General features: G+C 35.9%; 2 protein-coding genes across 2 annotated transcripts in view; both read left to right on the forward strand.

The window, feature by feature from the left end:
- The window catches only part of ft (cadherin-related tumor suppressor fat), a 108,955-nt gene extending 100,152 nt beyond the window's left edge, over nucleotides 1-8,803 (forward strand). The window contains 10 exon segments of the mRNA XM_018448972.1: nucleotides 236-1,351; nucleotides 1,842-2,118; nucleotides 2,458-2,739; nucleotides 3,026-3,330; nucleotides 3,417-3,682; nucleotides 3,804-4,247; nucleotides 4,553-4,922; nucleotides 5,269-5,481; nucleotides 5,798-6,785; nucleotides 7,131-8,803. Of these exon segments, the coding sequence (XP_018304474.1) occupies nucleotides 236-1,351; nucleotides 1,842-2,118; nucleotides 2,458-2,739; nucleotides 3,026-3,330; nucleotides 3,417-3,682; nucleotides 3,804-4,247; nucleotides 4,553-4,922; nucleotides 5,269-5,481; nucleotides 5,798-6,785; nucleotides 7,131-8,212 (5,343 nt within the window). The 3' untranslated portion in view covers nucleotides 8,213-8,803.
- A 2,939-nt stretch (nucleotides 8,804-11,742) lies between these two features.
- On the forward strand, nucleotides 11,743-23,017 carry LOC108723338 (uncharacterized). The gene is made up of 11 exons (XM_018449024.1): nucleotides 11,743-12,108; nucleotides 12,651-12,928; nucleotides 13,328-13,512; nucleotides 14,286-14,818; nucleotides 15,282-15,464; nucleotides 16,634-17,256; nucleotides 17,536-17,608; nucleotides 17,910-18,054; nucleotides 18,145-18,333; nucleotides 18,823-19,041; nucleotides 22,719-23,017. The coding sequence occupies exons 1-11, from the start codon at nucleotides 11,974-11,976 to the stop codon at nucleotides 22,745-22,747; spliced, it is 2,592 nt and encodes an 863-aa protein (XP_018304526.1). The 5' UTR covers nucleotides 11,743-11,973; the 3' UTR covers nucleotides 22,748-23,017.
- Nucleotides 23,018-23,136: the final 119 nt, after the last annotated feature.

A 23,136-nucleotide genomic window follows, 5' to 3' on the forward strand; every position in this document is an offset into this window, starting at 1 on the left:
AAAAAATATAACGATGTCAAGCGAATATATATACTTTTATTAATAAAAAAGTTATAAATATTGAAAAATGAAAGTTAAATATGTTATACCTAGTAAAGTGATACTGATGGATTAAATCTAATGTTTTTCCATATTTACATTTATTTCCAATATATTTCTTAATACATAAATTAATATAAAATTGATGTATAATATAATTGATAAATAATCGTAATTTTTTTTCACAAAATTCCAGGTGGTCGCTCGGGACATTGACTCGCCCAAGTATGCCATAGTGCAGTATGAAATCCTAGGTGGTACCGGCAAGGACTACTTCCGCATCCGCGGGAATACCGGTGAGATCATGTCGGATGCTACCTTCGATTACGAAGAGGCGAATGAGTATACTCTCGACATCGTCGCGGCCAATCCAGATTCAAACCCACAGATGGTCGGCTTTACAACTGTGGTGGTTCACATCACCGGCGTGAACGAATACTATCCTCATTTCATTCAACCTGTGTTTCACATGGACGTCTCGGAGAGCGCCGAGGTGGGTACATCAGTTGGCGCGGTTCAGGCGACCGATCAGGACTCGGGCGAGGATGGCCGTGTGTACTATCTCTTCGTGGGCTCGTCTAACGACCGCGGCTTCTCGATCGGTTCGGATACTGGCATCGTTCGGGTGTCGCGCCAGCTTGATCGCGAGACGCAGAATCGCGTGGTGCTGACAGTGATGGCAAAGAACGGCGGTGGTATACGTGGCAATGACACCGACGAAGCGCAGGTAATCATTTCCATCCAGGATGGTAACGACCCGCCAGAATTTCTGCAGAGTACCTACGATGCCATCGTGTCGGAGAGCGCTATCTACGGCACCCGTGTGCTTACTGTCCGCGCGATCGACAAGGACATCAAGCCGCAGAACAATCAATTCTCGTATTCCATTATCAGTGGCAATCTCGGTCAGGCCTTCAAAGTCGATCCACAGACCGGTGACGTCGAGACAGCAAAGCAATTAGATCGCGAAACCGTGCCCACGTACGATCTGACGATCGGCGCGATTGACACCGGTACACCGGCGCAAACTGGCACCGCAATGATGCACATCGAGCTGCAAGATGTAAATGACAATGGCCCAGTCTTTGATCCTCCGGAAGTAATCGGTTACGTCAGTGAAAACGAACCAGTAGGTACCAGCATCATGACTCTGAGCGCGACTGATCCTGATCTACCACCCAATGGTGCGCCATTCACCTATAGATTGATCGAAGGAAGACAGAGCGACATGGTGACCTTGGACAAGCATTCGGGTATATTGAGAACCACCAGAAGACTCGATAGAGAAACGATGTCGCAGTTGGACCTCATGGTTGGTATCGCATAACGTAACTGTAATAAAAGTGATTCTAACTGTATCATCTTGTTACATTATTTGTTATCGAAGAGAAGCGATAAAGCGGTCAGTCTTTAGAAAATTTTAAGATCTCTGCAGTTACACATAGATTACATTACTTTCTAAAAATTTCTATGTATAATTCCTAATATAATTTCTATAATTGATAAAAATCTAGATTCTAGATCTAAATTTTCATAGTTTTTAACGTATTTTCATACGTTTCAAAAAGTTTTAAATGTAAAAATAGCAATTGTTTCAATTTCATGTTTATGAAACTTGGTAATAGTTTCTTTCTTTCAATCTAAATCAATCTATGAAAAATAAAAGTTTTCGACAGAGCTTTGGAAACGCTAGGATTGCTAAGAAAATGTATATCATTACAAAAAAACAGAAAATAGAAAATTTCTATTTTGATTTATATAAATAGTGTTTAAGAGAATGATACATATTTTTGTTTGTGTAGATTGAAGTGGAGGACTCGGGTATACCCCGAATGAAGAGCGAACATAATATTGTCGTAATCATCACTGATCAGAACGACAGTCCATCCACGCCAAGATCGGTACACGTGATGGTGCACTCATTCAATGGCAAAACACCACTGGGAAAGATCGCTGATGTGCATCCCAATGATCCGGATATCACCGGGGCTTTCACGTGCAAGATCATTCAAGGCGCGAGTTCACGTGTGCTCACCATTCCCACTGCCTGCGATCTGCACACCAACAAAATTACATCAGGCACGTTATACATCAATCGCGAAATGGCAGATTTCTCGAGATTTATAACCAATTTTTTTTCTACCCTTAAAGAAATTCATATTGGAAGGAAATTAATTACTTATTTTGAATATTAAAAACAAGTAATTTTTAATATTAAATTGGATATTTCTAAAATAAACGATCTATTTTTTAAAAAGTAACGTACGTATTAGCTTGTCGATAAGTGTTTCATAATGTTATGTCTCGATTGAGGTTTAGATACATTTTATCATCTATATCTATGAACATTAATTTATTCTAAGTAGAATATTATGTAGAAAACTTTTTAATTAATATCTTGATTGTGTGGGTATACAGAAGTAGGATATTCTTTGAGTGTCTCCGGCAATGATGGACGACATCCGGATGTGGTCTCTAAGGTCACCGTCGATTTTCTGATCTTCTCAAACGCCACTATCGAGAACAGCGTGACCCTGCAAATTTTCAAATTGACCGCTAATGATTTTCTTAGTCGATACTACCGGGCTCTCTTGGATCTCTTGCAGCAGAAAATCAATATCGGCGAAACACTTACCATTTTCAGCATCGGTGAAAACGGACCGGATCTGAACGTTCACTTGGCAGTGGAATCTCCGCAAGGTAAGTTAAAATATGTGTGTTATTGGATATCAAACTAATATATTTATGTGTTGATATATTCATGTGTCATTATTTCAAGTAACACTTGATTTTCGCGATACCATCTTGATAACGAGTGAAACTTGAAGATTTTGTTGAACTACGCGTTAATTTGACGTCAATGTAGCTCTACATATTACTTGAGATATTTATTATCCAGTTTCACAATATATTACTTATTATATACATTAGAAAATAATAATATAATATAATATAACTTTGATAATATTTTATTCATTTTCTTCAGGATATCGAACGAGATACGAAGTAACCGATTTATTGATGCGTAATCAAGACCAAATCCAGACATTGCTCGAAGATCACTCATTCATCATCAACTATTCTCCGTGCAAACACATGCCTTGCGAAAACGGGGGCAGCTGCAGCGACCGATTGGCTATATACGATGACGCCAGGATCACCGACAGCCAGGCACTGATCCTGACGTCACCCAGAATGTTGCACGAGATGGCCTGTAAATGTCGGGACGGCTTCACCGGTGATAGATGTGAAAGAAGACAGGATCCGTGTTCTCCAAATCCTTGTTTGCTAGTGAGTATTTAAAAAAAAAAGATATTCTGTAAATAAAACGTGGAACAAAGTTTAATATATATAATGTAATATGAAAATTTCTACAGGGAGGACAGTGCAGACGTTTAGGATATGATTTCCAATGCACTTGTCCTATCGATCGCGATGGCAAACTGTGCGAGCTTGAGAGAGGCGATGCGTGTGCCAGCAATCCGTGTCGAAACGGCGGATCGTGCAGAAAGAGCCCGGATAGTTTCAGCTTCTTCTGTCTTTGCAGAGCGGGCTACAGAGGAAATCACTGTGAAGCAGTCACCGATTCCTGTCGACCGAATCCTTGCTTGTACGGTGGCTTATGTGTGGGAGAAAAACCTGGGTTTGTTGATACTTTAAATATAATTTTAAATGACATAGCAATCTACATACTTGCTCCACTCAATGACTGAGTGCGAATTCGTACGAAAGTGAAATAAGATATAAAATTATTATCCACTTAGATATCGATGTAGCTGTCCCGAGGGTCGCTACGGCCGGCATTGCGAGCGCTCGACCTTCGGTTTCCACGAGTTGTCGTATATGGCATTCCCGGCGTTGGATTCCAATACGAATGACATCACTATGGTGTTCGCTACCACGAAACCGGACGCGTTGTTATTATACAACTACGCACCGCAGACGGGTGGCCGCTCGGATTTCGTCGTGTTGGAATTGATAAACGGTCGAGTGGTCTTCTCGTACGGCGGTGCCAGAAGTGCGATCACCACCGTCACTATTAAGACAGAGCGGCCGGTATCGGATGGTGAATGGCACAAGGTCACCGCCACTCGGAACGGTAGAGTTATCTCGCTCAGCGTGTCCACTTGCAAGGAACACGGCGACGTCTGCGACGATTGTAGACCAGGTGATGGTACCTGCTACGCGGGCGATGTGGGCCCGACTGGGTGAGTGTTCTATTAATTTTTCCAATAAATGCCCCAAATTTTTTTGACAAAAGAAAATCAATTCATAAATCTACTATAGATGAGACCTTAAAATTGAATTGAAAACTAAATTCTATTAGAATTAAACATTATACAGTTTTGGTTTTGATTGCCAAATTATAGAAACTTTATTTTAAATTGTAAAACTTGATTACTTGATGTCAATAGAGATAATTACTAGAGACGATATTTTTAAAAAGTGATTTATTTTGCTCAAAATGTTTGCTCGCTGTAGATCAAAATTTAAAAATGCGCAACGTTTTCAGAACCTTAAACTTCAACAATAATCCTCTTCTATTGGGCGGCTTGGAGAATGCCGATCCCGTGTTGGAGCGTCCAGGCCAAGTGCACTCTGATGACTTCGTGGGTTGCATTCATTCGGTGTCAATAAACGGAAGGACCTTGAATCTGACGAATCCACTCGCATCGCGTGGTGTGAAATCCACGTGTGTCAGATCGCAGCGGAATCCTTGTCTGAAAGATGAGAAAGACGCTGCATCCGTCTGCGACGTGGATGCTCAATGTCACGACAAGTGGCACCAAGTGATGTGCCAGTGCGGATCTTTGAGAGCGCCCAATTGCCATGGTGCCCTGGAACCCATCACACTAAGTGAGGGAGGATTTATTCAATTCAAGGTAAAAATAAATAAATCCTATTGATTTTATATAGCATAATACTTTATTATAATTATTATATTTACTTAATATTACTAATACAATAAATGTAACAATGAAATAATAATAATGAATTTACCACACATTGTTATTAAAAAATTTAATACTAGATATAAGATAGTTAATATTAAATTATTTGATATTATAGATATGAGATAATAAATTTTTAAAAGTTATTAGTAAAAGATTAGTAAAGGGATTAAAATATTCAAGTTGGTTAGAGATACTATAATAATTCAACTTTGTTAATACTCCATCAATTTTATTTTTAAATAATTTTGAATTATGATTGATATTGTTTGTGCAGATTTCGGAGAAACACAGAAGAATGCAACTGTTGGAGTACCTTTACGGTGGTTCAACGATATGGCACGTGAATCGCGTTAAGCGCGGTCTTATCGAAGACACGAGCTTTATAACGAATCCTTCTTTGAAGACAATTGGCTTGATGTTCAAAACCGTGAGGCTCGATGGTATCCTAATATACGCTGCAACAAATAAGCATTTTACATCTGTAGAGGTGAGATACATTTTCAACCACCTTTTTGTCTCATAAGAAATATTAAAATCATTTATTTAAAAAAATAGTTAATTCTCAAGAATTCCTTAACTTTATTATTATCAAAAATTATCAAAAATTAGTAGCAATATTGATCATATTTCAAACCAATTATAAATTGGATGCATTCTGAGATATATCAACTTCTGTTCTATACCAATTGTTGACTTTCAGATCACAGATAAATGAATAAAGAACGAATAAAATAAATAATATGGAAAATAAATAAATAGATTCCATTTCGTAATCTAATTAACACGACTATAATGTGTTTCAGCTTCGCAATGGCCAATTGGTTTACATGTCTCTGCTTGGATCACCAGTGAACATGTCGATTAATATTGAGGGCGGTCTCGCCGACGGACGTTGGCATAATCTGACTCTCCATGCCTACGCTCGAGGATTAAGACTGTTGATCGATGGTACTCTAACAGGCGATGAGTTGGATTTGGCAGGAGTTCATGATTTCCTCGATCCATATTTGTCCGTCTTATCGATTGGCGGAGTCAGCCAGGATCTCTATTACGCTCATAGTGCTGGCTTTAGGAGTTTTGAAGGTTGTCTGGCTAACTTTACCATCAATAATGAGGTGCAACCATTCAACGGCTCCGGTTCTATCTTCAAAAATGTGCTTTATCATGGCAAAGTGAGCACTGGATGCAGAGGACCGATCGGTATCGGTGCAGCTGCGGCCGCGGACCCTCTCAGTATTGGCATTACTCTGGTCATCGTCTTTTTCGTCATCCTATTAATTGCCATTCTGGTGAGTTTCATAGTGTTCCGACTGCGCCGGCAGAACAAAGAGAAGTCAGCATCATCGGTTGTTAACAAAAATACCAACGCCATCATGACCGGCAATCCTCTGGTCGGTTCCGGAAATGACAATCTCATGTCCCGTCATGAGAACACGTATATCTCTGACACATCGGATTTGCGCGGCGTTGGTCATATGGGTCCTGAGTTGATCTCGAAGAAGTACAAAGAGCGCGAGATCAACTCTACCGCCGAGCATCGACCACAACGGCCGGATATCATCGAGCGCGAGGTCACCAAGTCACCTCCCATTCGCGATGAGCATCCACCGTTACCACCGCCCACCCAAATCTCTCTTCATCCTCACGAACATAACCCGGAACCAGACATCCCGGAGCATTACGACTTGGAGAACGCTAGTTCCATTGCGCCCAGCGACATTGACATCGTATATCATTACAAGGGTTATCGCGACGGCATGAGGAAGTATAAAGCCACTCCGCCTCCTATAGGTGAAAAGACTAACAGTTTACTAGAGAGAAAAATTGTAATGTTTAGTTCCGGTCGACACTAAAGTAATTGAAAATAATATAACATCAATGTTATATATTTGCACTGAATAATATAAATGTAATATAACACATGTTACATAACAGTTTCATTGTTGAGTGTGAAATTATAACATTAATGTTATGCTCCTCTTAGTTGATGTCGGCTGAAGTGCAAAAATAACGTGTTTTAAATTTTACCTAATAATATAATAAAGTGTATTTTATTATATTATTAAAAGGTGTATATATTTATATATTTAAAATAATGTACTATTGACTTATAAATAGAAATTACTTATTGTACAGGTAATTATGGTAACCATCACAAACACACGGGACAACAACATCGTCATAATGGACCTTTTCCACCACGAGCTATGCCACCGCCCAACGTGAATCAACCACCTGGACCAGCGCCAAAATTGCTTCAGAGCACGCCTCTGGCGAGATTATCTCCCAGCAGCGAGTTATCTGCACAACAGCCGCGGATTCTCACGCTGCACGACATCAGCGGAAAACCGCTGCAAAGTGCGCTGCTGGCAACCACGTCTTCATCCGGCGGCGTCGGCAAGGACGCGTTAAACTCCAACAGCGAGAGAAGTCTGAACTCGCCCATCATGAGTCAATTGTCAGGCTCGACCGCCAGCAGGAAGGCCCCCCAGTCAAATAATGAAAACTCTGTGAATAATGTGTCATCTGGCCCAATGGGTCTCACAGCGGAAGAGATTGAGCGACTCAATTCTCGTCCGAGAACGTCCAGCCTGGTTTCTACTCTAGACGCCGTGAGCTCCTCCAGCGAGGCCAGGGGCCCACCTGCGCACGGGCCTCTTCATCATCACCGACGTCACACGCCTCCCGTAGAGAGGCTCGAACGACGAAATTCGTCAACTACCGACGAGAGTGGTAATGACAGCTTCACGTGTTCGGAGATTGAATACGACAACGGGTCACTGGTGGGCGACAAGCGGTCCGACAACCTGTTCGCCAAACAGGATAACGAGAGGAGCAGCCCGCAGGGAAGGAGCAACGTTGAATCGTCACAGTCAACGAAACCACCGCTTCCGCCGAACGTTGGCAACTACGACGGCTTCGACAGTTCATTTCGCGGCTCCCTTAGTACCCTCGTCGCTTCTGACGACGATCTATCGACCCATATGGGTGGCCTCCTCTATGGCACCCACGCCACTAATGGTTCGCCCACTACCACCACCACTACTACCACCACCGCCGCCGAGGATGCTCTTAGCTGGGACTATCTGCTCAACTGGGGACCCAACTTCGAGAGCCTCGTCGGCGTGTTTATCGACATCGCTGAGCTGCCGGACAGTACCAGTCGAGTACCCAGATTACCGGCGAATATCCCCAAACCGTCTGAGGAATACGTTTGAAACGGATCCTTAGATATGATGCCGGGACAATTTAGTGAACAATAGTAGTTTAATGATTGTGAGATTTATTTCGGGCAAATTGTAAAGACTCGCCCTGAGGAAATATGCGAGCTCCACTTTAGGAATGTTATCGAATTGTTTTGCTGCTTGTTTAGTTTGTTTAGTTGAACGTTTGTAAATTGATAGTATAAATAGTGACATCCAGTCTCGCAGGCTTGAATGATCGAACGTGGTTTTGAGTCATATGAGGACACATGAGGACATTGAAAAAAAATGCCAGCGAAAAATGTTATGGAAAGTCGTTGCAACGTTTAGAGGTTGCAGTGAGGAGCCACGTCGAACGGGCCATCTTGCCATAAAACAGAGAGGAACGTCCCTCGAAGAGACTCGTCCGTATTTTTCCCATCGTGTACGGGAGAAATTCGTTGTTTTCTATTGTACTCTTTATCTCGCAATTTTTTTTGTAAATACTGAATGACATATGTCTAATCAAAATGATTACGCTCGCGCGGAGCGCGTAATATTTACCCCTCGGTACGATCGGTCGAACTGCAAATATTTTCTTCGACAGAATATCACATATTATAAATAATCGACCCTTATAAAAAAATATTATTAGACTCACGAAAAAAATGATTAGAAATAACTTGGAAAATCATTCGATTCTAATATTGTACGCTATTCTTTCTAATAGGTTTTTTTTCACTAATCTAATAGTATTTTTCCACAAGGTAAAAAATCACGCATGTGTGGGTATGTGAAGTTAATATTATTTATAATATTAATATTAAGATTTTAAACTATCTTAATTGATTTTAAATAATCGATAACTATTAATATTACAAATAATATTAATTAAAGTAGCATTAAATGTTGATGTTAAACTTGTACGTTTTGCATGTTTCGAGCGATCGTACGCGATATTCAATACGAAATGCAATCACGCGAGATTACGTTAAATGCCATTTTTAATTACGACGATTTATCTGCCGCCGGTGAGACGGAAATATGTGCGACTGGGCATCGAGACAGTCCAATTATAATTGTTAATTAGCGACTTCTGTATACATATATCTTAAGCTGTCGTGCCAGATACATACTCGATACAGTCGTGCATATCATAATAATTGCTTGAATGGCTAAGTGGCATTTATTTCACGATTTTTAATATTTTAATCAAGAATCTTAAAAGACTATTTATTGAAATTGCAAAATAATTTTCGGGATACGTAATTGTAAAATTTGTTATAAATTAATTTATATTACAATGTATAGTTATGTTGTATTTATACGTGCGCCTGCGAATTAGATTTTAATCTTTTTATATGTCTCGAAAATTGGCTTTTTATTAGTAAATGAAAAATAAAAGTGAGATAAAAATATTAGTGATTAATTAATCACGACTTTTATTATGTTACTTACTAAAATTGCAATTTCAATAAATAGGAACGCTATTTTTCTAATTGACTTTGGATTTTGATACTGTAATATACGCCCACACAGCATACTTTATCCAAGAGATGTCCTGAGAACGTCTTTAAGATATACAAAGATATCCTCTGGACGTCTTTTAGAACGTCTGAAGGTCTGTGCTGTATGGAACAAAACTAGTCCTTATATCTTTTTATTCATGATGATAAAATCTCCATCGGCAATGTGAAATGTTTACTCTTTGTCTACTTATCTGAATCTTCGAACTTTAATGTAAATTTGTATATTGTTTCGAACAGTATAAAGATCTGACAAAATTCTTACATATTTATGAAAGCTTTAACAATGGATTTGTATTAAATCATAGAAGTTAGATTTTATTTTACTTATTTTTTTATAGATTTAAATTTATCTATTAAAATTCATAATAAAAAAAATCCTGTGCTTTTAAACTTCGACATGGCTGTATTTTTAAAGTCAAACATTGCCGGCGGAGGATTAAAAAATCGCAAAATCCATTGTCGTTATAAATCCGGATTAAATCTGGAAATTATATCAATTATATTATCTGACTTCAGAATATTCCAAACAGTAATTGCTTTGTTAAATTTTCCTTGTTTGTGTTAAGTGTTGTATAACATTTGTGTCATTCAGCCATTCGACTCAAGACATGGCGTTTTGATTAGAAGAGAAGGGAGAGAGTTCGTCTTCCCACATTACAAGCAACAAGCTTTGCAATTCTTGAATTGCAAAGATAACGGAACGCCGCTGATGAACGGAATTATCGAGCTGTAATGGAATCCGCCACGCGGATGATAACGTGATTCGCGGGCGTGTCAAATTCGTGCTCAATTCGTGCTCGTTAGAGCAATAACGGCGCCTAATCGTAGCATTCCTAAGAGTAGCCTGCTGGCGGCAGACTACCAGACTGATTTTCTCCTCTCTCCAAACGACGTTTCGCGATCGCGAGATGCGACCTCCTCGATGATCGCCTTACGCGTTTACTTTGTAAATTATGAGATCTGTCCTCGGCCTGATTTCATCTTGTAAATAAAATCGCGCGTATGAATTGTACAAAAGTGCGAATGCATATATGAATGGCAGGGAGTGCGTGCTAACTATCATCATCGATCGTAAAATAGATGACAGATTTGTAAAAGTGATGTCTTATTTATTTCCTTTCCCTCCTCCTCCAAAGTTTTATGTAAAATATACAGGAAAATTTTTTGATATTTTAATATTGATTTTTTTTAAGATAAATATATGAGGGTCTCCCAATATGCATTTCGTCAAGATTCATAGATTGTGAACAAAAATTTATAATGAATTGGAAAATACATTCTGGATCCGTTATTTCGAATTTTGGAAATATGACTACGGATTGTTCATGAGTGATTCGAAAATCCCACAAATATCGATTTTCATGAAAATTGAATAAATTTGGACCACCTGATCAATGAAATAAATATTTTCAATAATTTTCATAAGTTTTTTATTTATTCTAACCGCCATATTGGAGCAGCCTCTTTGAATTTTAAAAAATACCACGCTTTTCCTTGAAACCACATATAAAAACGAAAATTTTAAGTCCTCGAACGTCTTACTTCGACTTTACAAATTTTGCCCAGACACTTGTCTCCATTGACGTGGAACGTCCCGTATATTTTTTTTAATTTAATAAAAAAATTAAATTTAAATCAAATTTTTCATTGATGAATCATTTTTTGAGTTAAATTGTTTAATTTCATTGTTTTAGTTAAATTAACTATATAGTATTAAGTAGGGCGGTTTATAATGATTAAAAATGACTTAAATTGAGTATAATTTAGCATTACAAACTTAACAATTCGTATTGCATAATTTTCACGTTTAAATATTATTATTCATAAAGAGATAGAATTAAATGGTCAGAGAAGTTTAAATATATATAAGTCCAATTTGATTTAAATAAATTTAACTAAAATTTAGAGTGATAAACAAATTACAAGGCCCGCATCGGTCTTTGGAAATGTCTGAAAAATGCTTATTACCTATCTGTTACATCGATAAATCTCGATCACGTCAGCTTCGATCTTCATCTCTTGCATACGTTCCGATACTTTTGTCAAAACGGTTAAAACCGATCTATTTCATCGCGTCAAATTACTTATTAATTATTTTTTACTATATATGTATTAGCGTCTATTATTATTTGTTGACTTGAGACTGAATTTTCAGTCGCTTCGCGAACGAGACACGAGAAAGTTTGCGTTTTCCACGCAGAAATTTCACCGACCTCGCGACTCGTCGGGCTACCGGAATCCGATATAATCGGTTATAATGTACAGATAATGATATCTCCACTTCCGTCATACGACGAGCTACTAAATAGCGCTTACGCAAACATTAATTTGATCGCCGACAAGACCTGGACCTTCGATCCCGAGGATCCTTTCCGAAAGTTAAATCATTCTCTTTGGATTCAAGTGAGACGCGCAACAGATACTTATCTCATAAATATCGCATCAAAGTACCGCATTTTATATATTAGTATTTCCAAACATTTTTTTATCGATGTTACTTATCGTTGTCTGAGGATATTTTATGCGTAAGAGAAGAAAGGAACTATCACAGATTTGTTCTTTAACTGAACTAGTACACTCTTTGTACTTAAAATGAAACAATATGTTTGATATTTGGTGACTGTGAGAAAGAAAATTCTATCGTAGTCCAATGCAACAATAAAAAACAAATCTCAACTTTCTGTTCGTTGAAATATTACGGGGATATATATATATATATATATATCGTTTCCTTTCTGAAGATAACGAAAATTATATTGGATTATTTAGAACTACAAACGTATTTTGATATTTTCATTTATTGAAGATAGTAAAAAATATAGTTGTAAATTATTGTGAAAGTAAAAAAACTCGTACGTATCGTAACAATACAGATTTTTTCGCGATGAGAGGAAAGAAAATTTATTTTGACATAATGATAACTTATTGCGCGCGTTTAATGCCAGAGTTGCGAAGTAACCGCGAAGTACGAGGAATATGGTGATTATCGTCCAAGACTCGTTCGAGACGTCATCTCCGAATCGCGCTTGGCGAAATACGGTAATTACGAGTACGACGAGCAGCATGAGAGAATGTACAGCCCGGACGACGGTAAATCGTCGGGTAGCGTGCCTTGCCACTTCCGTTCAGCTACGGAGGCTGTGGAACCGTGGATGCTTCCTGAAGTTCAAGAACACTTCGCCCGGTTAATTTCGCCGAGTTGCACGCGATCACATCGGGAACCGTTAGTTCGCTTCGGCACTTCGGTGTTATTTTTACGATCCGCGAACTTCTTCTCTCTACACAATTTCGTGATAAAGAAATTATCACAAATTATGACCCATCTACGCTGTAATATTTAATTAAGGATTATATATAAATTTTATTTAGCGATTGAAGATATAATATATTAATTGCAATTTAATTAAAATCAATTGATTCATTCCCAGGGAGAAATAAAAATTGAAATGACGTCGATAAGATATATATATATAATTAACGTCGGTTCAATTTTTATCTCTTTCTGGGTTTTATATTCATCATAGCAATGTTTGTATCGCAGACGTGGAAATTCTAAATACATCTAGTATTGATTGCGATTAGATTTTAATATCTTGTTAATTAGTACTTTCAATTTGCAAAGCTCAGCAATACAAATACTAAAGAGTAACACCGCGAGGAGGGATAATGAAACTGTCGCTTGCTCGAACTTCCAATTTGACTGGAACGAGAGCTCGAAAAAGCAACGTCAAAAGACCAGTCCAAAAGGGAGCAGAAAAATTGGATTGCACGATGAATTACTTTCGGCTTATAAATCTGACGAGGGCGGTAAGCAGTAATCTTACAAGTTAACAAAGATACAAATTACAAATCTATAAATCATACACCTGTACAGATCCTTATATGAAAATAATACAAATAATGATTTTGTCTTTTCATTTGTATTTTAATTGTTATTTATTCTATTAAAAAGTTATTTTATTAATTACATACTTTTATATTTATTTATTAATTATTTTCATATTATCTTATTAATATTCTAATTTTAGTATTAATGAAGTAGATTTTATTAATAAATTATACTTATTTTAATTACATTTGTTATTTTTTGTAATAAAAATGTATGCTATCTTTTTTTATAAATGGCTCTCACAACTTTGTAACGCGCAGTGAAAAATAAAATAATTATTACAATCGTTCCAACGAATATTTTTGTTTAGAAACTCGTTTATGTAATTCATTATATTTTAATACAACAAACATTTGTATTTATAATTGCAACAATTACAATTAGCACCTAATTAGCATTTCCTAATTAATTAAAAATAAAATTATCTTTGAAATTAAAAAAGATATGAAAATCTTATCTTTTAAAATTTATATTAAACACCTTTTTTGAAGGAAAAAAATTAAAACTGTTCATTAATTTAAAATATTGAAAATATAATCTGGTAAGGTAAATGTTGAGAAGTTGAGATATATGAGATACACAAAATAATTAAAACACTTAGCATCTCAAAACCAGCACCTAAGTTTAAAGACTCAAATGCTATCGTCTTACGCTTCTTTTATTCCTTACTATACATATTATGTGCTATTAGGAAAATCAATCAGAATGTTTGCCCGTCATCGCCGATACACCGCCGAGACTGCCGCGGAAATGCAGCTGCAGTTCCGCATCGAGAGCAACGCTGTGCGCGACATATGGAACTCCGAAAAGGTTCAACAGCAGCAGCAACAGCAACAGCAGCAACAACAGCAGCAGCAGCGATGCCATCAGCAGAATCAGCAATCACGTACCATACGACAGACGCAACCTGTCACCCAACATCATCAGTTCTACTGCGCATTGCAGTATCAACCTTTGATCATGCGAGAATATCAGCGAAAACCATTATTATCACCTCCACCATTACCACAACCGCCGCCGCCACCGGTTCTGAGCGCCGAAGTACCTGAATTCTTCCCGAAGTCGAGCCTACCCCCGATAGCATATAACTTGAATAATAACAAAGAGCGCAAGACTTGCCAGATACGGTACTTCCCGTCTTTGAATGACAGGAATTACCAGAACGAGTTGTTTCCTTATAACAGGCCGCAGCAGGAGATTGCGGCAACTGTTTTCCCAGTAAACGTACGGGCTACAGAAGTAAACTTTAAGTCCATTCTCTTCAGCTAAACTTCTTGCATAGATCATCTTTCCTCTTTTTCTTTCCGCATTAGGGAAAAAAGAGAAAAGATGAATGGTACAAGAAGTTCAGCTAAATAATACAGTATCTTTTGTATCAAGATCGCGACGTTTTTTTTAGACGTTTCTGAAAGAGATTAGTCAAAAGCTGAAATCTCTCACATAGAATATAAAATATATATAAAATCATAATATGCAAATATGTATCTTCATGAATGTCATTATAAACTCTTCATTACGGTCCACGATGCAATCAAAACTTGGTTGCATTGGAAGAAAAACGATCGTATTAGGTTAAAATTAAAATTGATGAGTCAGCTTTTTAAAAAAATAATTTTTATAATTTATATTATTTATACGAATTGATTATTAAAATCTTTTAGCTATGCAACTTCTTTTTACAATACAGAATGCTAGAATGTCCATATTATCAGCGACAGAGACGAATGTGTTTCGTTCGCCTCAAGAATGGATTCACAGAGTGGCACCACCAGTGCAATTGCAGCTGACAGCGTCTTCCTCGTCACCATTGTCAATCTGCACGCCGCTGCAACCAATTCACGATGCTGCAATCGGCCATCGTCCTTTACAGGCACTTTTTAAAATGATTTTTTTATATAAAGTATTTTTATAGAAAAGAATTAAGATATCTAACTAAAACAAACAGTTTGAAGATCTATCATCTGCAATCATATTTTTATTCCTTTTGTCTGCAATCTGTGTCTTTTAACTCAAATGTTAAAACCTTTATTTAATAAAAATTAAAATATAAGCAATAACAAAGAAAAAATGGAAATTTGTTTATTAATATATAATTTTCAGTAATAAGGGAATCGGACTTCTTTATTTTGAAGAAAATTAAGTGAAATTTTTTGTACCAAAAAAGACCTTAATTACAGACGCAAGGTTAATTGTTACAGAATATAAATATTATTCATATTTGAAGAAAAAGAGAGGCTAGAGATAATAAATAGATGATAGATAAATAATAGATAGATAGATAGATAGATAGAGAGAGAGAGAGAGAGAATTTATTACAACTATTTTGCACATTATAATAATTATCAATTATAAACAATTACACAGGCCTGCATGGTTTTGTTGATTGGAATTTAATAATGTTTTCTTACGTAATTTTTTGCGCTGAATCCGAATCCGGCTGCAGAATTGCTCTGTCACGTCAAGATTTCGAGATATCCTAATTTAAAACTGCTAAAAAGTCGTTTTATATTAGTAAGACATGAACGGTAAAAATATTCTGTGACAAAAGGTAGAAGAGTTAGTTAATCTGTCCAGAAATACTGTTTGTTCTAATACAACGGTATACAAATCAGGCTTCTATAAGGTACAATTCATTGAACTTTGAATAAGTAAATCTCCGGAAAAGAAAAATCGCTTTGAGATGGTTCAAAATGGATTTTGAAGGGACCATATAGTAGTAAATAATACCGTTGATGGATTTGACAATAAAAATTTTCTTAATTTTTAATTTAATTTAAAATATGGTTGAAAACGGCTTTTTTGGCAGTTTTAAGTTAGGATATCTCGAAATCTTGACGTGATGGAGTAATTCTGCAGCCGGATTCGGATTCAAAAAATTACGTAAGAAAACATTGTTAAATCCCAATCAACTTTCAACACCTTCAATTTTGCAGGCCTGTGTTATAATTGATGAATAAGATTAGTAATGTTACATTTGCATCATTATTAAAAATTTTCACAAAGCTATTCATAAAAGTGAAATACATCGTAATTTTGCAGATGTACGAGAAATTTTTACCTTGTACCCAACCAAGTTCAACGACACCCATACCTGTGTATCAGCGACCAGTGGAACTGTACCAGGAACCAATGCTGAAGCGGAAGAATCAAGGGGTCGATTTCAACAATCTTATACTACTAACAAAGAACAGCATCAAGATGCGACGAGGCCACTCGAAGCCCATTGTTCAACAGCCTTTCCTTCTAGATTCCAGACAGAGTTTAAAAACTTCCAATCACAATGTGCAGGTGCAATGGTTCGATAGGGATCACAGTGCGAAGAAAACGAAGGAGGTCGTGACCGTAAACGCACTCGTATCCGAGCTGCGCAGTTTTGAGGAGAAGTACGAATACTGCAGAGGAGCCGATACTAACTGGAGAACGGTCGCCGAATCATCACAAGGCCAGCAAAGGTTGTCTGAAACTTCGTTCCGGTTGAAGAATGAAATATATAGGAACGAGAGCTCAAGCTGTAGGTCAAAAGACAGATTCTTTGGGAAAGAGAGCTCAAGATACAGAGTTTTAGACGCTGAAGAGGACAAGAGCTCAAAGCGGCCGCTTTATAGAGACGTTCTAGCGAATACCTCGAACGAGGCGATCTTAGATAATGTCTTCGAGAAGAGGTACATTGAAATTTTCGATTAAAAACTTTTTAAAACTTTGGATGATTTGATGAAAAAGTCATTCTTTTTTATCAAATTCATTTGTAGTTTGAATAGCTGTATTTATAGCAGAGAAAGCAGCTTTGTAACTGTTATAAAATTCTTTAATATGATCAATCTTGCTCTTCTTTACTGGATCTAAATGTATAAATCAATCATATTGAAGAATTTTATAAGTACAGTTTTTACAGTTTCAAAGCTTTTTCTGCTGAACGCAACTGATGTTTCACTGGTTTTCAGGTACGACGAGCTTGAACAGCAAGCGATGGAACAATACAGGAATTCGGAGGAGTCATTGGCGCTCAAATATCAGGCAATATTCCAACTTGAATATTTATTTCGTGGCTTACGGCTATGTATCCTTGTAAATGATAGGAAAAAATTAAAAAAAAAATTAGCATATGAGAACTATGTGATCTTATTGATGAAATTATTTCTTTTTACTCCAATAGTTATCAAACGACATTTTGCAACCAAAAGAACTAATTTTCAATCATTCTTGAAATCATACTAAAAGTAGAATACTCCGTTTCATAAATGTGTTTTCGATTAATTTTCATTCAACTTTTTATATGGAATATCATTATGCTGATGTTTACATTACGATATTGCAGGAATTGGAACGTCAAGCAATGGAACAATACAGAAATGGTAATACAGGAGATGAAAAGCGCTCGATGGATCAGGATTGTGTCGATGGACAAAGATGTTCGGAATACGGACACTGCAGTCCCGTGAAAAGACATGCAAGAAGAAAAGGTATGACGTTCCCAAAATTGCTATACAATATATCGGACGTAACATGTTTAATTTTCGATAAAAATAATATCTTAAATAACTATTTGTCAGGTTCTTGTTTTCCCCAAATCACTCTGTTGAAGCCGAAGGGTAAATCTTTGCCAAATGTCTGTCATGGCAATGATAGTAATCTTCAAGCAACCATCGCTTCAAGAAGCTTAACTGCATTGACTGACGAATCGTCGAAGGAATCGAAAAACATATGTAAGGGTGCATCAGGAGATAAAATCGATACGAGTGGTAAGTTAGGTATCAGCAACGTAACACTGCGGAAAAGTATTAGAGAAAGCAGAAGAAAGTTTATAATGTATAATGAAATTAGTCGTATTATGCCGATATTAGATAAATACTTAGATGTTTTTTATTGCTATATTAAACTATACTAGAACTTATCCAGACAACACGCATGTCCAAATTCGGGTCAAAACATATCATAAAGATATCACTAAGACGTTTTTTAGATATCTAAACATTGCTATTCTTTTTTAATCGTAATTAAAATTTTTTTCAAATATTAAGTTAAATATTAAATAAAGAATTATATTGAAATATATAAAAATAAAATATTTTAGTAATGATAAGAAGATGCCATTATTTTTTATAATACTGCCATAATGTGTTGTAATGAATTCTGGCTTTTTTATAGCATTGAATTTCGAAATACAATTTATATCAACGCGATTTAAGTTCTATAATTAGAAAATGGTTTCAAAATTATTGATTTTTAAGTCTCAGTTCGAGCATCGTCAAAGCGGCGTCTGATACTGATGTCACCCTTCGAACGCAAATCAGGGGCCAGAAAAATAATGAAGGCGACGGAACTACGAAGTATTTGCTCGTTCTCCCAAACAAGAAACAACGTCCTCGATTATTATCGGACTTCCGAAATTGCCCAAAATGGCAGCGGTGATGAAAATATAACAATTATACAGTCACCCGGTACTGAAGGTATAATAGCATCAATCATATAAAGGCATAATATAGGGTAAATGGGGGGAATATGCCACACTTAAGCGAAATTAGATTTTTTGGTAATTATTTGTTCAATTTAAAGTAATTTTACGTACTGATCTTTTTTTTCCATCCTTTATCTATTATTTTTTCTATTTTTCCTCCAAACTTGAATCATGGACCTTCTTTTTTATTTTCTTCTCTTTCTTAATGACATTCACTTTCTTCATTGACCTTTACTTTCTTCTTAATGACATCTAATTTTTGTTTTTTTTATCTTTATTCTTTCATTTATTTTTCCAAACTTTTCTTCTATATTCTTGTGACGTCAACTTCTGAGCATGTTGTTTTCTTTTCGTGACTCTAGGTTTCTCAAGTACTGACACAGGTGCAATTTTCTCAAATGTAACGAGAGTGGAAGTAGATGCAGTTATTTGGTCAAAGGGGCAATTAATCGATGCCGATAGTTCAGAATTTTCAATGTGACCAGATAAGGATTGAATAGGAAATAGTTTATCTGATTGTTTGTTGTTCAATAATATATTCGGATCTTCACTTTCTGGCTGAGTAAAAGTATCTTTTAGTGCTTCCGAAGTATTAGATATTCTGAATGCATGCTCTGGTATTTGTGCAGGATTGTATGGAAATATTCCACAAGCTTTGAAATCCGTTGTACCGTTGCTTACTGTTGCTGCAAGGTTTCAAGAACTACATAACAAATCTCCAATCCAAATTGGTATCTGGTTAGTCTTCGTCCAGGATGGTTAATAATCCAATTAGTAACGACTCTTTGCCAATATATTTTGAGAGGTTTAAAAAATGACCTCTAATGGTTGTAAATAATGGGTATTATGACTTGGAAGGTAAAGTAAAATTATATCATTTTCGGCTGCAAAGTCAAGTACAGTGATGTCAGAACAATACGAACTATGACCATGTAATATTAACAGCACCTTCCCATCTTGTTTACATGGAACGAAATGGTCTTTAAGCCAGGCAAGGAACAATTGACAATTTACATAGGTACTTGTCTCTCCCATTTCAACACGGGATCCAGGAGGAAGCCCATCTTCGAATTCAGATCTTTTCCTTTGGCCTTTGAATATGCAATAAGGAGGTAAAAAGTTGCCTTCGGCATTACAACAGACAATGACACAGTTTCCCCCTTTTCTGCTGAAGTTACATGATGTTCGTGACCCTTTGGTTGCAACAACTCTGTCCACGTTATTATTTAATTGAAGACCTATTTCGTCGACATTATAAATTTTGAATAGTTGATCAAAGAGATTATTCTCCTTACATATTTTCAATAAAATTTGGAAATAATTGTCAACTTCTTCTCAGTACATACCTAATCCACGAGCAACAGAAATTCCTTCGGCTTTTCTTACTGATAATTTAGGGTGTCGCATCATAAAATTACGAAACCAGTCATATCCAGCTATTTCTTTCTTCTGATTGAATTCATTAAGAAGGTTATTCTTTAATGCAAACGTAAAAGCTAATTTGCGGACACTATTTGCAATCGGTAGAAATCCTGTACTCTCTAGCTTCTGTATATAAGTTACGAGTTCTGATGTTTGTTAAGAAAAGCTGGTCGACCTAGAGCTCCTTTATTGGAATTATTTTCATTAATCCACCTTTTAAGAGTCCGATAAGGTATACCATAATATTTTGAAGCATTCCATATATTCATTTCATTTTGAGAGAAATCTTATTAAGAGCTTCTATTAATGAATCCTGACTCCAAGAAGCTCGATCAGTTTTTCTTATATATATTCGAGGCATTCTTGTCTGAAACGTGTAAAAGTATGTAATGTATAAGTATAAAACGTATAAATATATATTTATCTTACTTTATTTATGTTTACATAGTGTTACAAGTAGTCTAAATTTCTAATAATCAAGAAAATTCAATCCATTAAAATGAATTGAAAAACTGCATTCTCTAATCAGAATTTTGAATTGAGCAGTAAATTAATATAATAATAAGCAAATAAATAAATATTTAAGTTCATTTATTAATTATTTGTCAATACGGATATCCTGTTACAACGAGAGTATGCAGCAGAACGTTTGTTTATAGCGCCCTAATCTATATTAGAGAAAATGACTGAGTACTGGCATTTTATCCTAACAAAAGTAGTGACATATTGCCCCAAGATGCCATTTTATCTTGATAATGAATTTAAAAATCATTTATAATGAGCCTGTACAATACAGTTGTCAAGAAAATGAATCAATAACGTACAGAATATTTTCATTTTAATCTATATTAATAGGTTACCAATCTAATCGAGCTAAATATTGTGTAACGCTTAAATAATAACTTAGATAAAGCACTATGAAAGTTATAAGAGGCACATTTTCGTATGCTATGCCGTCATATTTACCTCATAAAAGCAATACTGTTATCAGGAAATTCTTTGTACTTGTGTGATATGTTCAGATATGTTGAGCACACAATTATAAATAATTCCATGATATACTGACGCAAGCGCTGTTAATCGGTATCATAAGGCTTGTTCTTTTTGGCTGAACTTTTGCACCAGTTCATCTTTCTTCAAAAGAAATTGGAAAGAATAAAGGCAATAGGAGTCAGGCGCAGAAGACGTCACGCAAATAATACACCCATAAAGCGTAAAACTTTTTTATTCTACTAAACGCGCTCCTACTTAGCGCGTTTAGTAGAATAAAAAAGTTTTACGCTTTATGTGGGTGTATTATTTGCGTGACGTCTTCTGCGCCTGACTCCTATTGCCTTTATTCTTTCCAATTTCTTTTGAAGAAAGATGAACTGGTGCAAAAGTTCAACCAAAAAGAACAGACCTATTGTTAAATACAAGTGGCATATTCCTCCAACTGGTGTATTTCCCGCACTGGCGTATTCCCACCATTTACCCTAATATACAGTCTGTTTTAACAAGAAAGTATGGGTGATAATCTGAAAATAAAAGATAAAGTCAAGTTTTTTTTAAACGAAAATAGAAGATTTTTAGCAATGCGCAATTACCTAATATTTAATCCGGTCGCCTCCATTATCAATTATTATTTAGCACCGTTTTTGCATACATTCGACCAGATTCTCGGCGTATTCTGCAGATAAAGAGCGCTATTGTTTTTATTTTTGTGCACAGCTGCTTAAAGCGGCTTAATCTCATTGTAGACGCTGCTTAAGAGTGAAGACACGTTGGCAAAAAAGATTAGTTTCAAGATTTAAACGGTACAAGGTAAACGGCGGTACATACTGATTTTCTACAAAAATATCACTCACATTTTCTTGTTGAATAGACTGTATATACAATTTATATATAATTTTTTTACATACATATATAATTATAAGTCTATACATATTATATATAAATTAGAAGTATTTATAATTATGTGTTTATTTTCATGTTTTCTTTTATAGTGATTATTTTTATTTTTTATACCATTTTTTTAATAATTAGTTTAAGTTTATAAAAAGTATTTGTATTTTACACGGCGTTCATGTTAATAAAAAAAACAAATAAAGATGCTTTTTTATCTGGGTACCGATCATTTACTTTTCCTTAGGGCGGGGATATGTGAAAAGTGAAAAGTTTTTCCATTAATTTCAATAATAAAAATGTTTACTTCTTATGTTTCCGCTTTAAGGAAAAAGTACATATTCGGTACTCTGATGTTTTCAGTTTGGTTGTCCGGATTTTGGACTACTTAAGAGCAACTTAATGAATTTTCTTGAGAAAAATTGAAAGACTATCGAAGTTCCTTTGCCAAGACGACATCGGTAGATTGAACCGGAGAAATAAGAAGCAAGTCGTGACTTGTAATATAATTAATATTATAGGCATATATTTTATGAATATGTATGTATGTATGGGAAATAAGTTATAGCGTATTCATGTGATATACGTATATTGATATACAATCGACAAGACACTTTACATAAATCTTTTAATCTTTAAATAAATTATTGCTTGTAAATAGTGATCAGCTTGCAAAATGCATTAAACATGTCTATCTGTTCATATAAGCACGTATTATATATTTTTTTATATTATTTAAAATATGTTATAAAAAAGATAACAAATCTAAACTGGCTACATT

This window comes from Mycetomoellerius zeteki, unplaced genomic scaffold (assembly GCF_001594055.1).
Source record: "Mycetomoellerius zeteki isolate Tzet28-1 unplaced genomic scaffold, Tzet1.0 scaffold228, whole genome shotgun sequence".
NCBI classification, from domain to species: Eukaryota; Metazoa; Arthropoda; class Insecta; order Hymenoptera; family Formicidae; genus Mycetomoellerius; species Mycetomoellerius zeteki.

Coding starts and splice junctions, on each gene's coding strand:
- LOC108723338 (XM_018449024.1), top strand. CDS start 11,974: ATGATATCTCCACTTCCGTCATACGACGAGCTACTAAATAGCGCTTAC. Junction 17,257..17,535: donor GATAATGTCTTCGAGAAGAG/GTACATTGAAAT, acceptor ACTGGTTTTCAG/GTACGACGAGCTTGAACAGC. Junction 17,609..17,909: donor CATTGGCGCTCAAATATCAG/GCAATATTCCAA, acceptor ACGATATTGCAG/GAATTGGAACGTCAAGCAAT.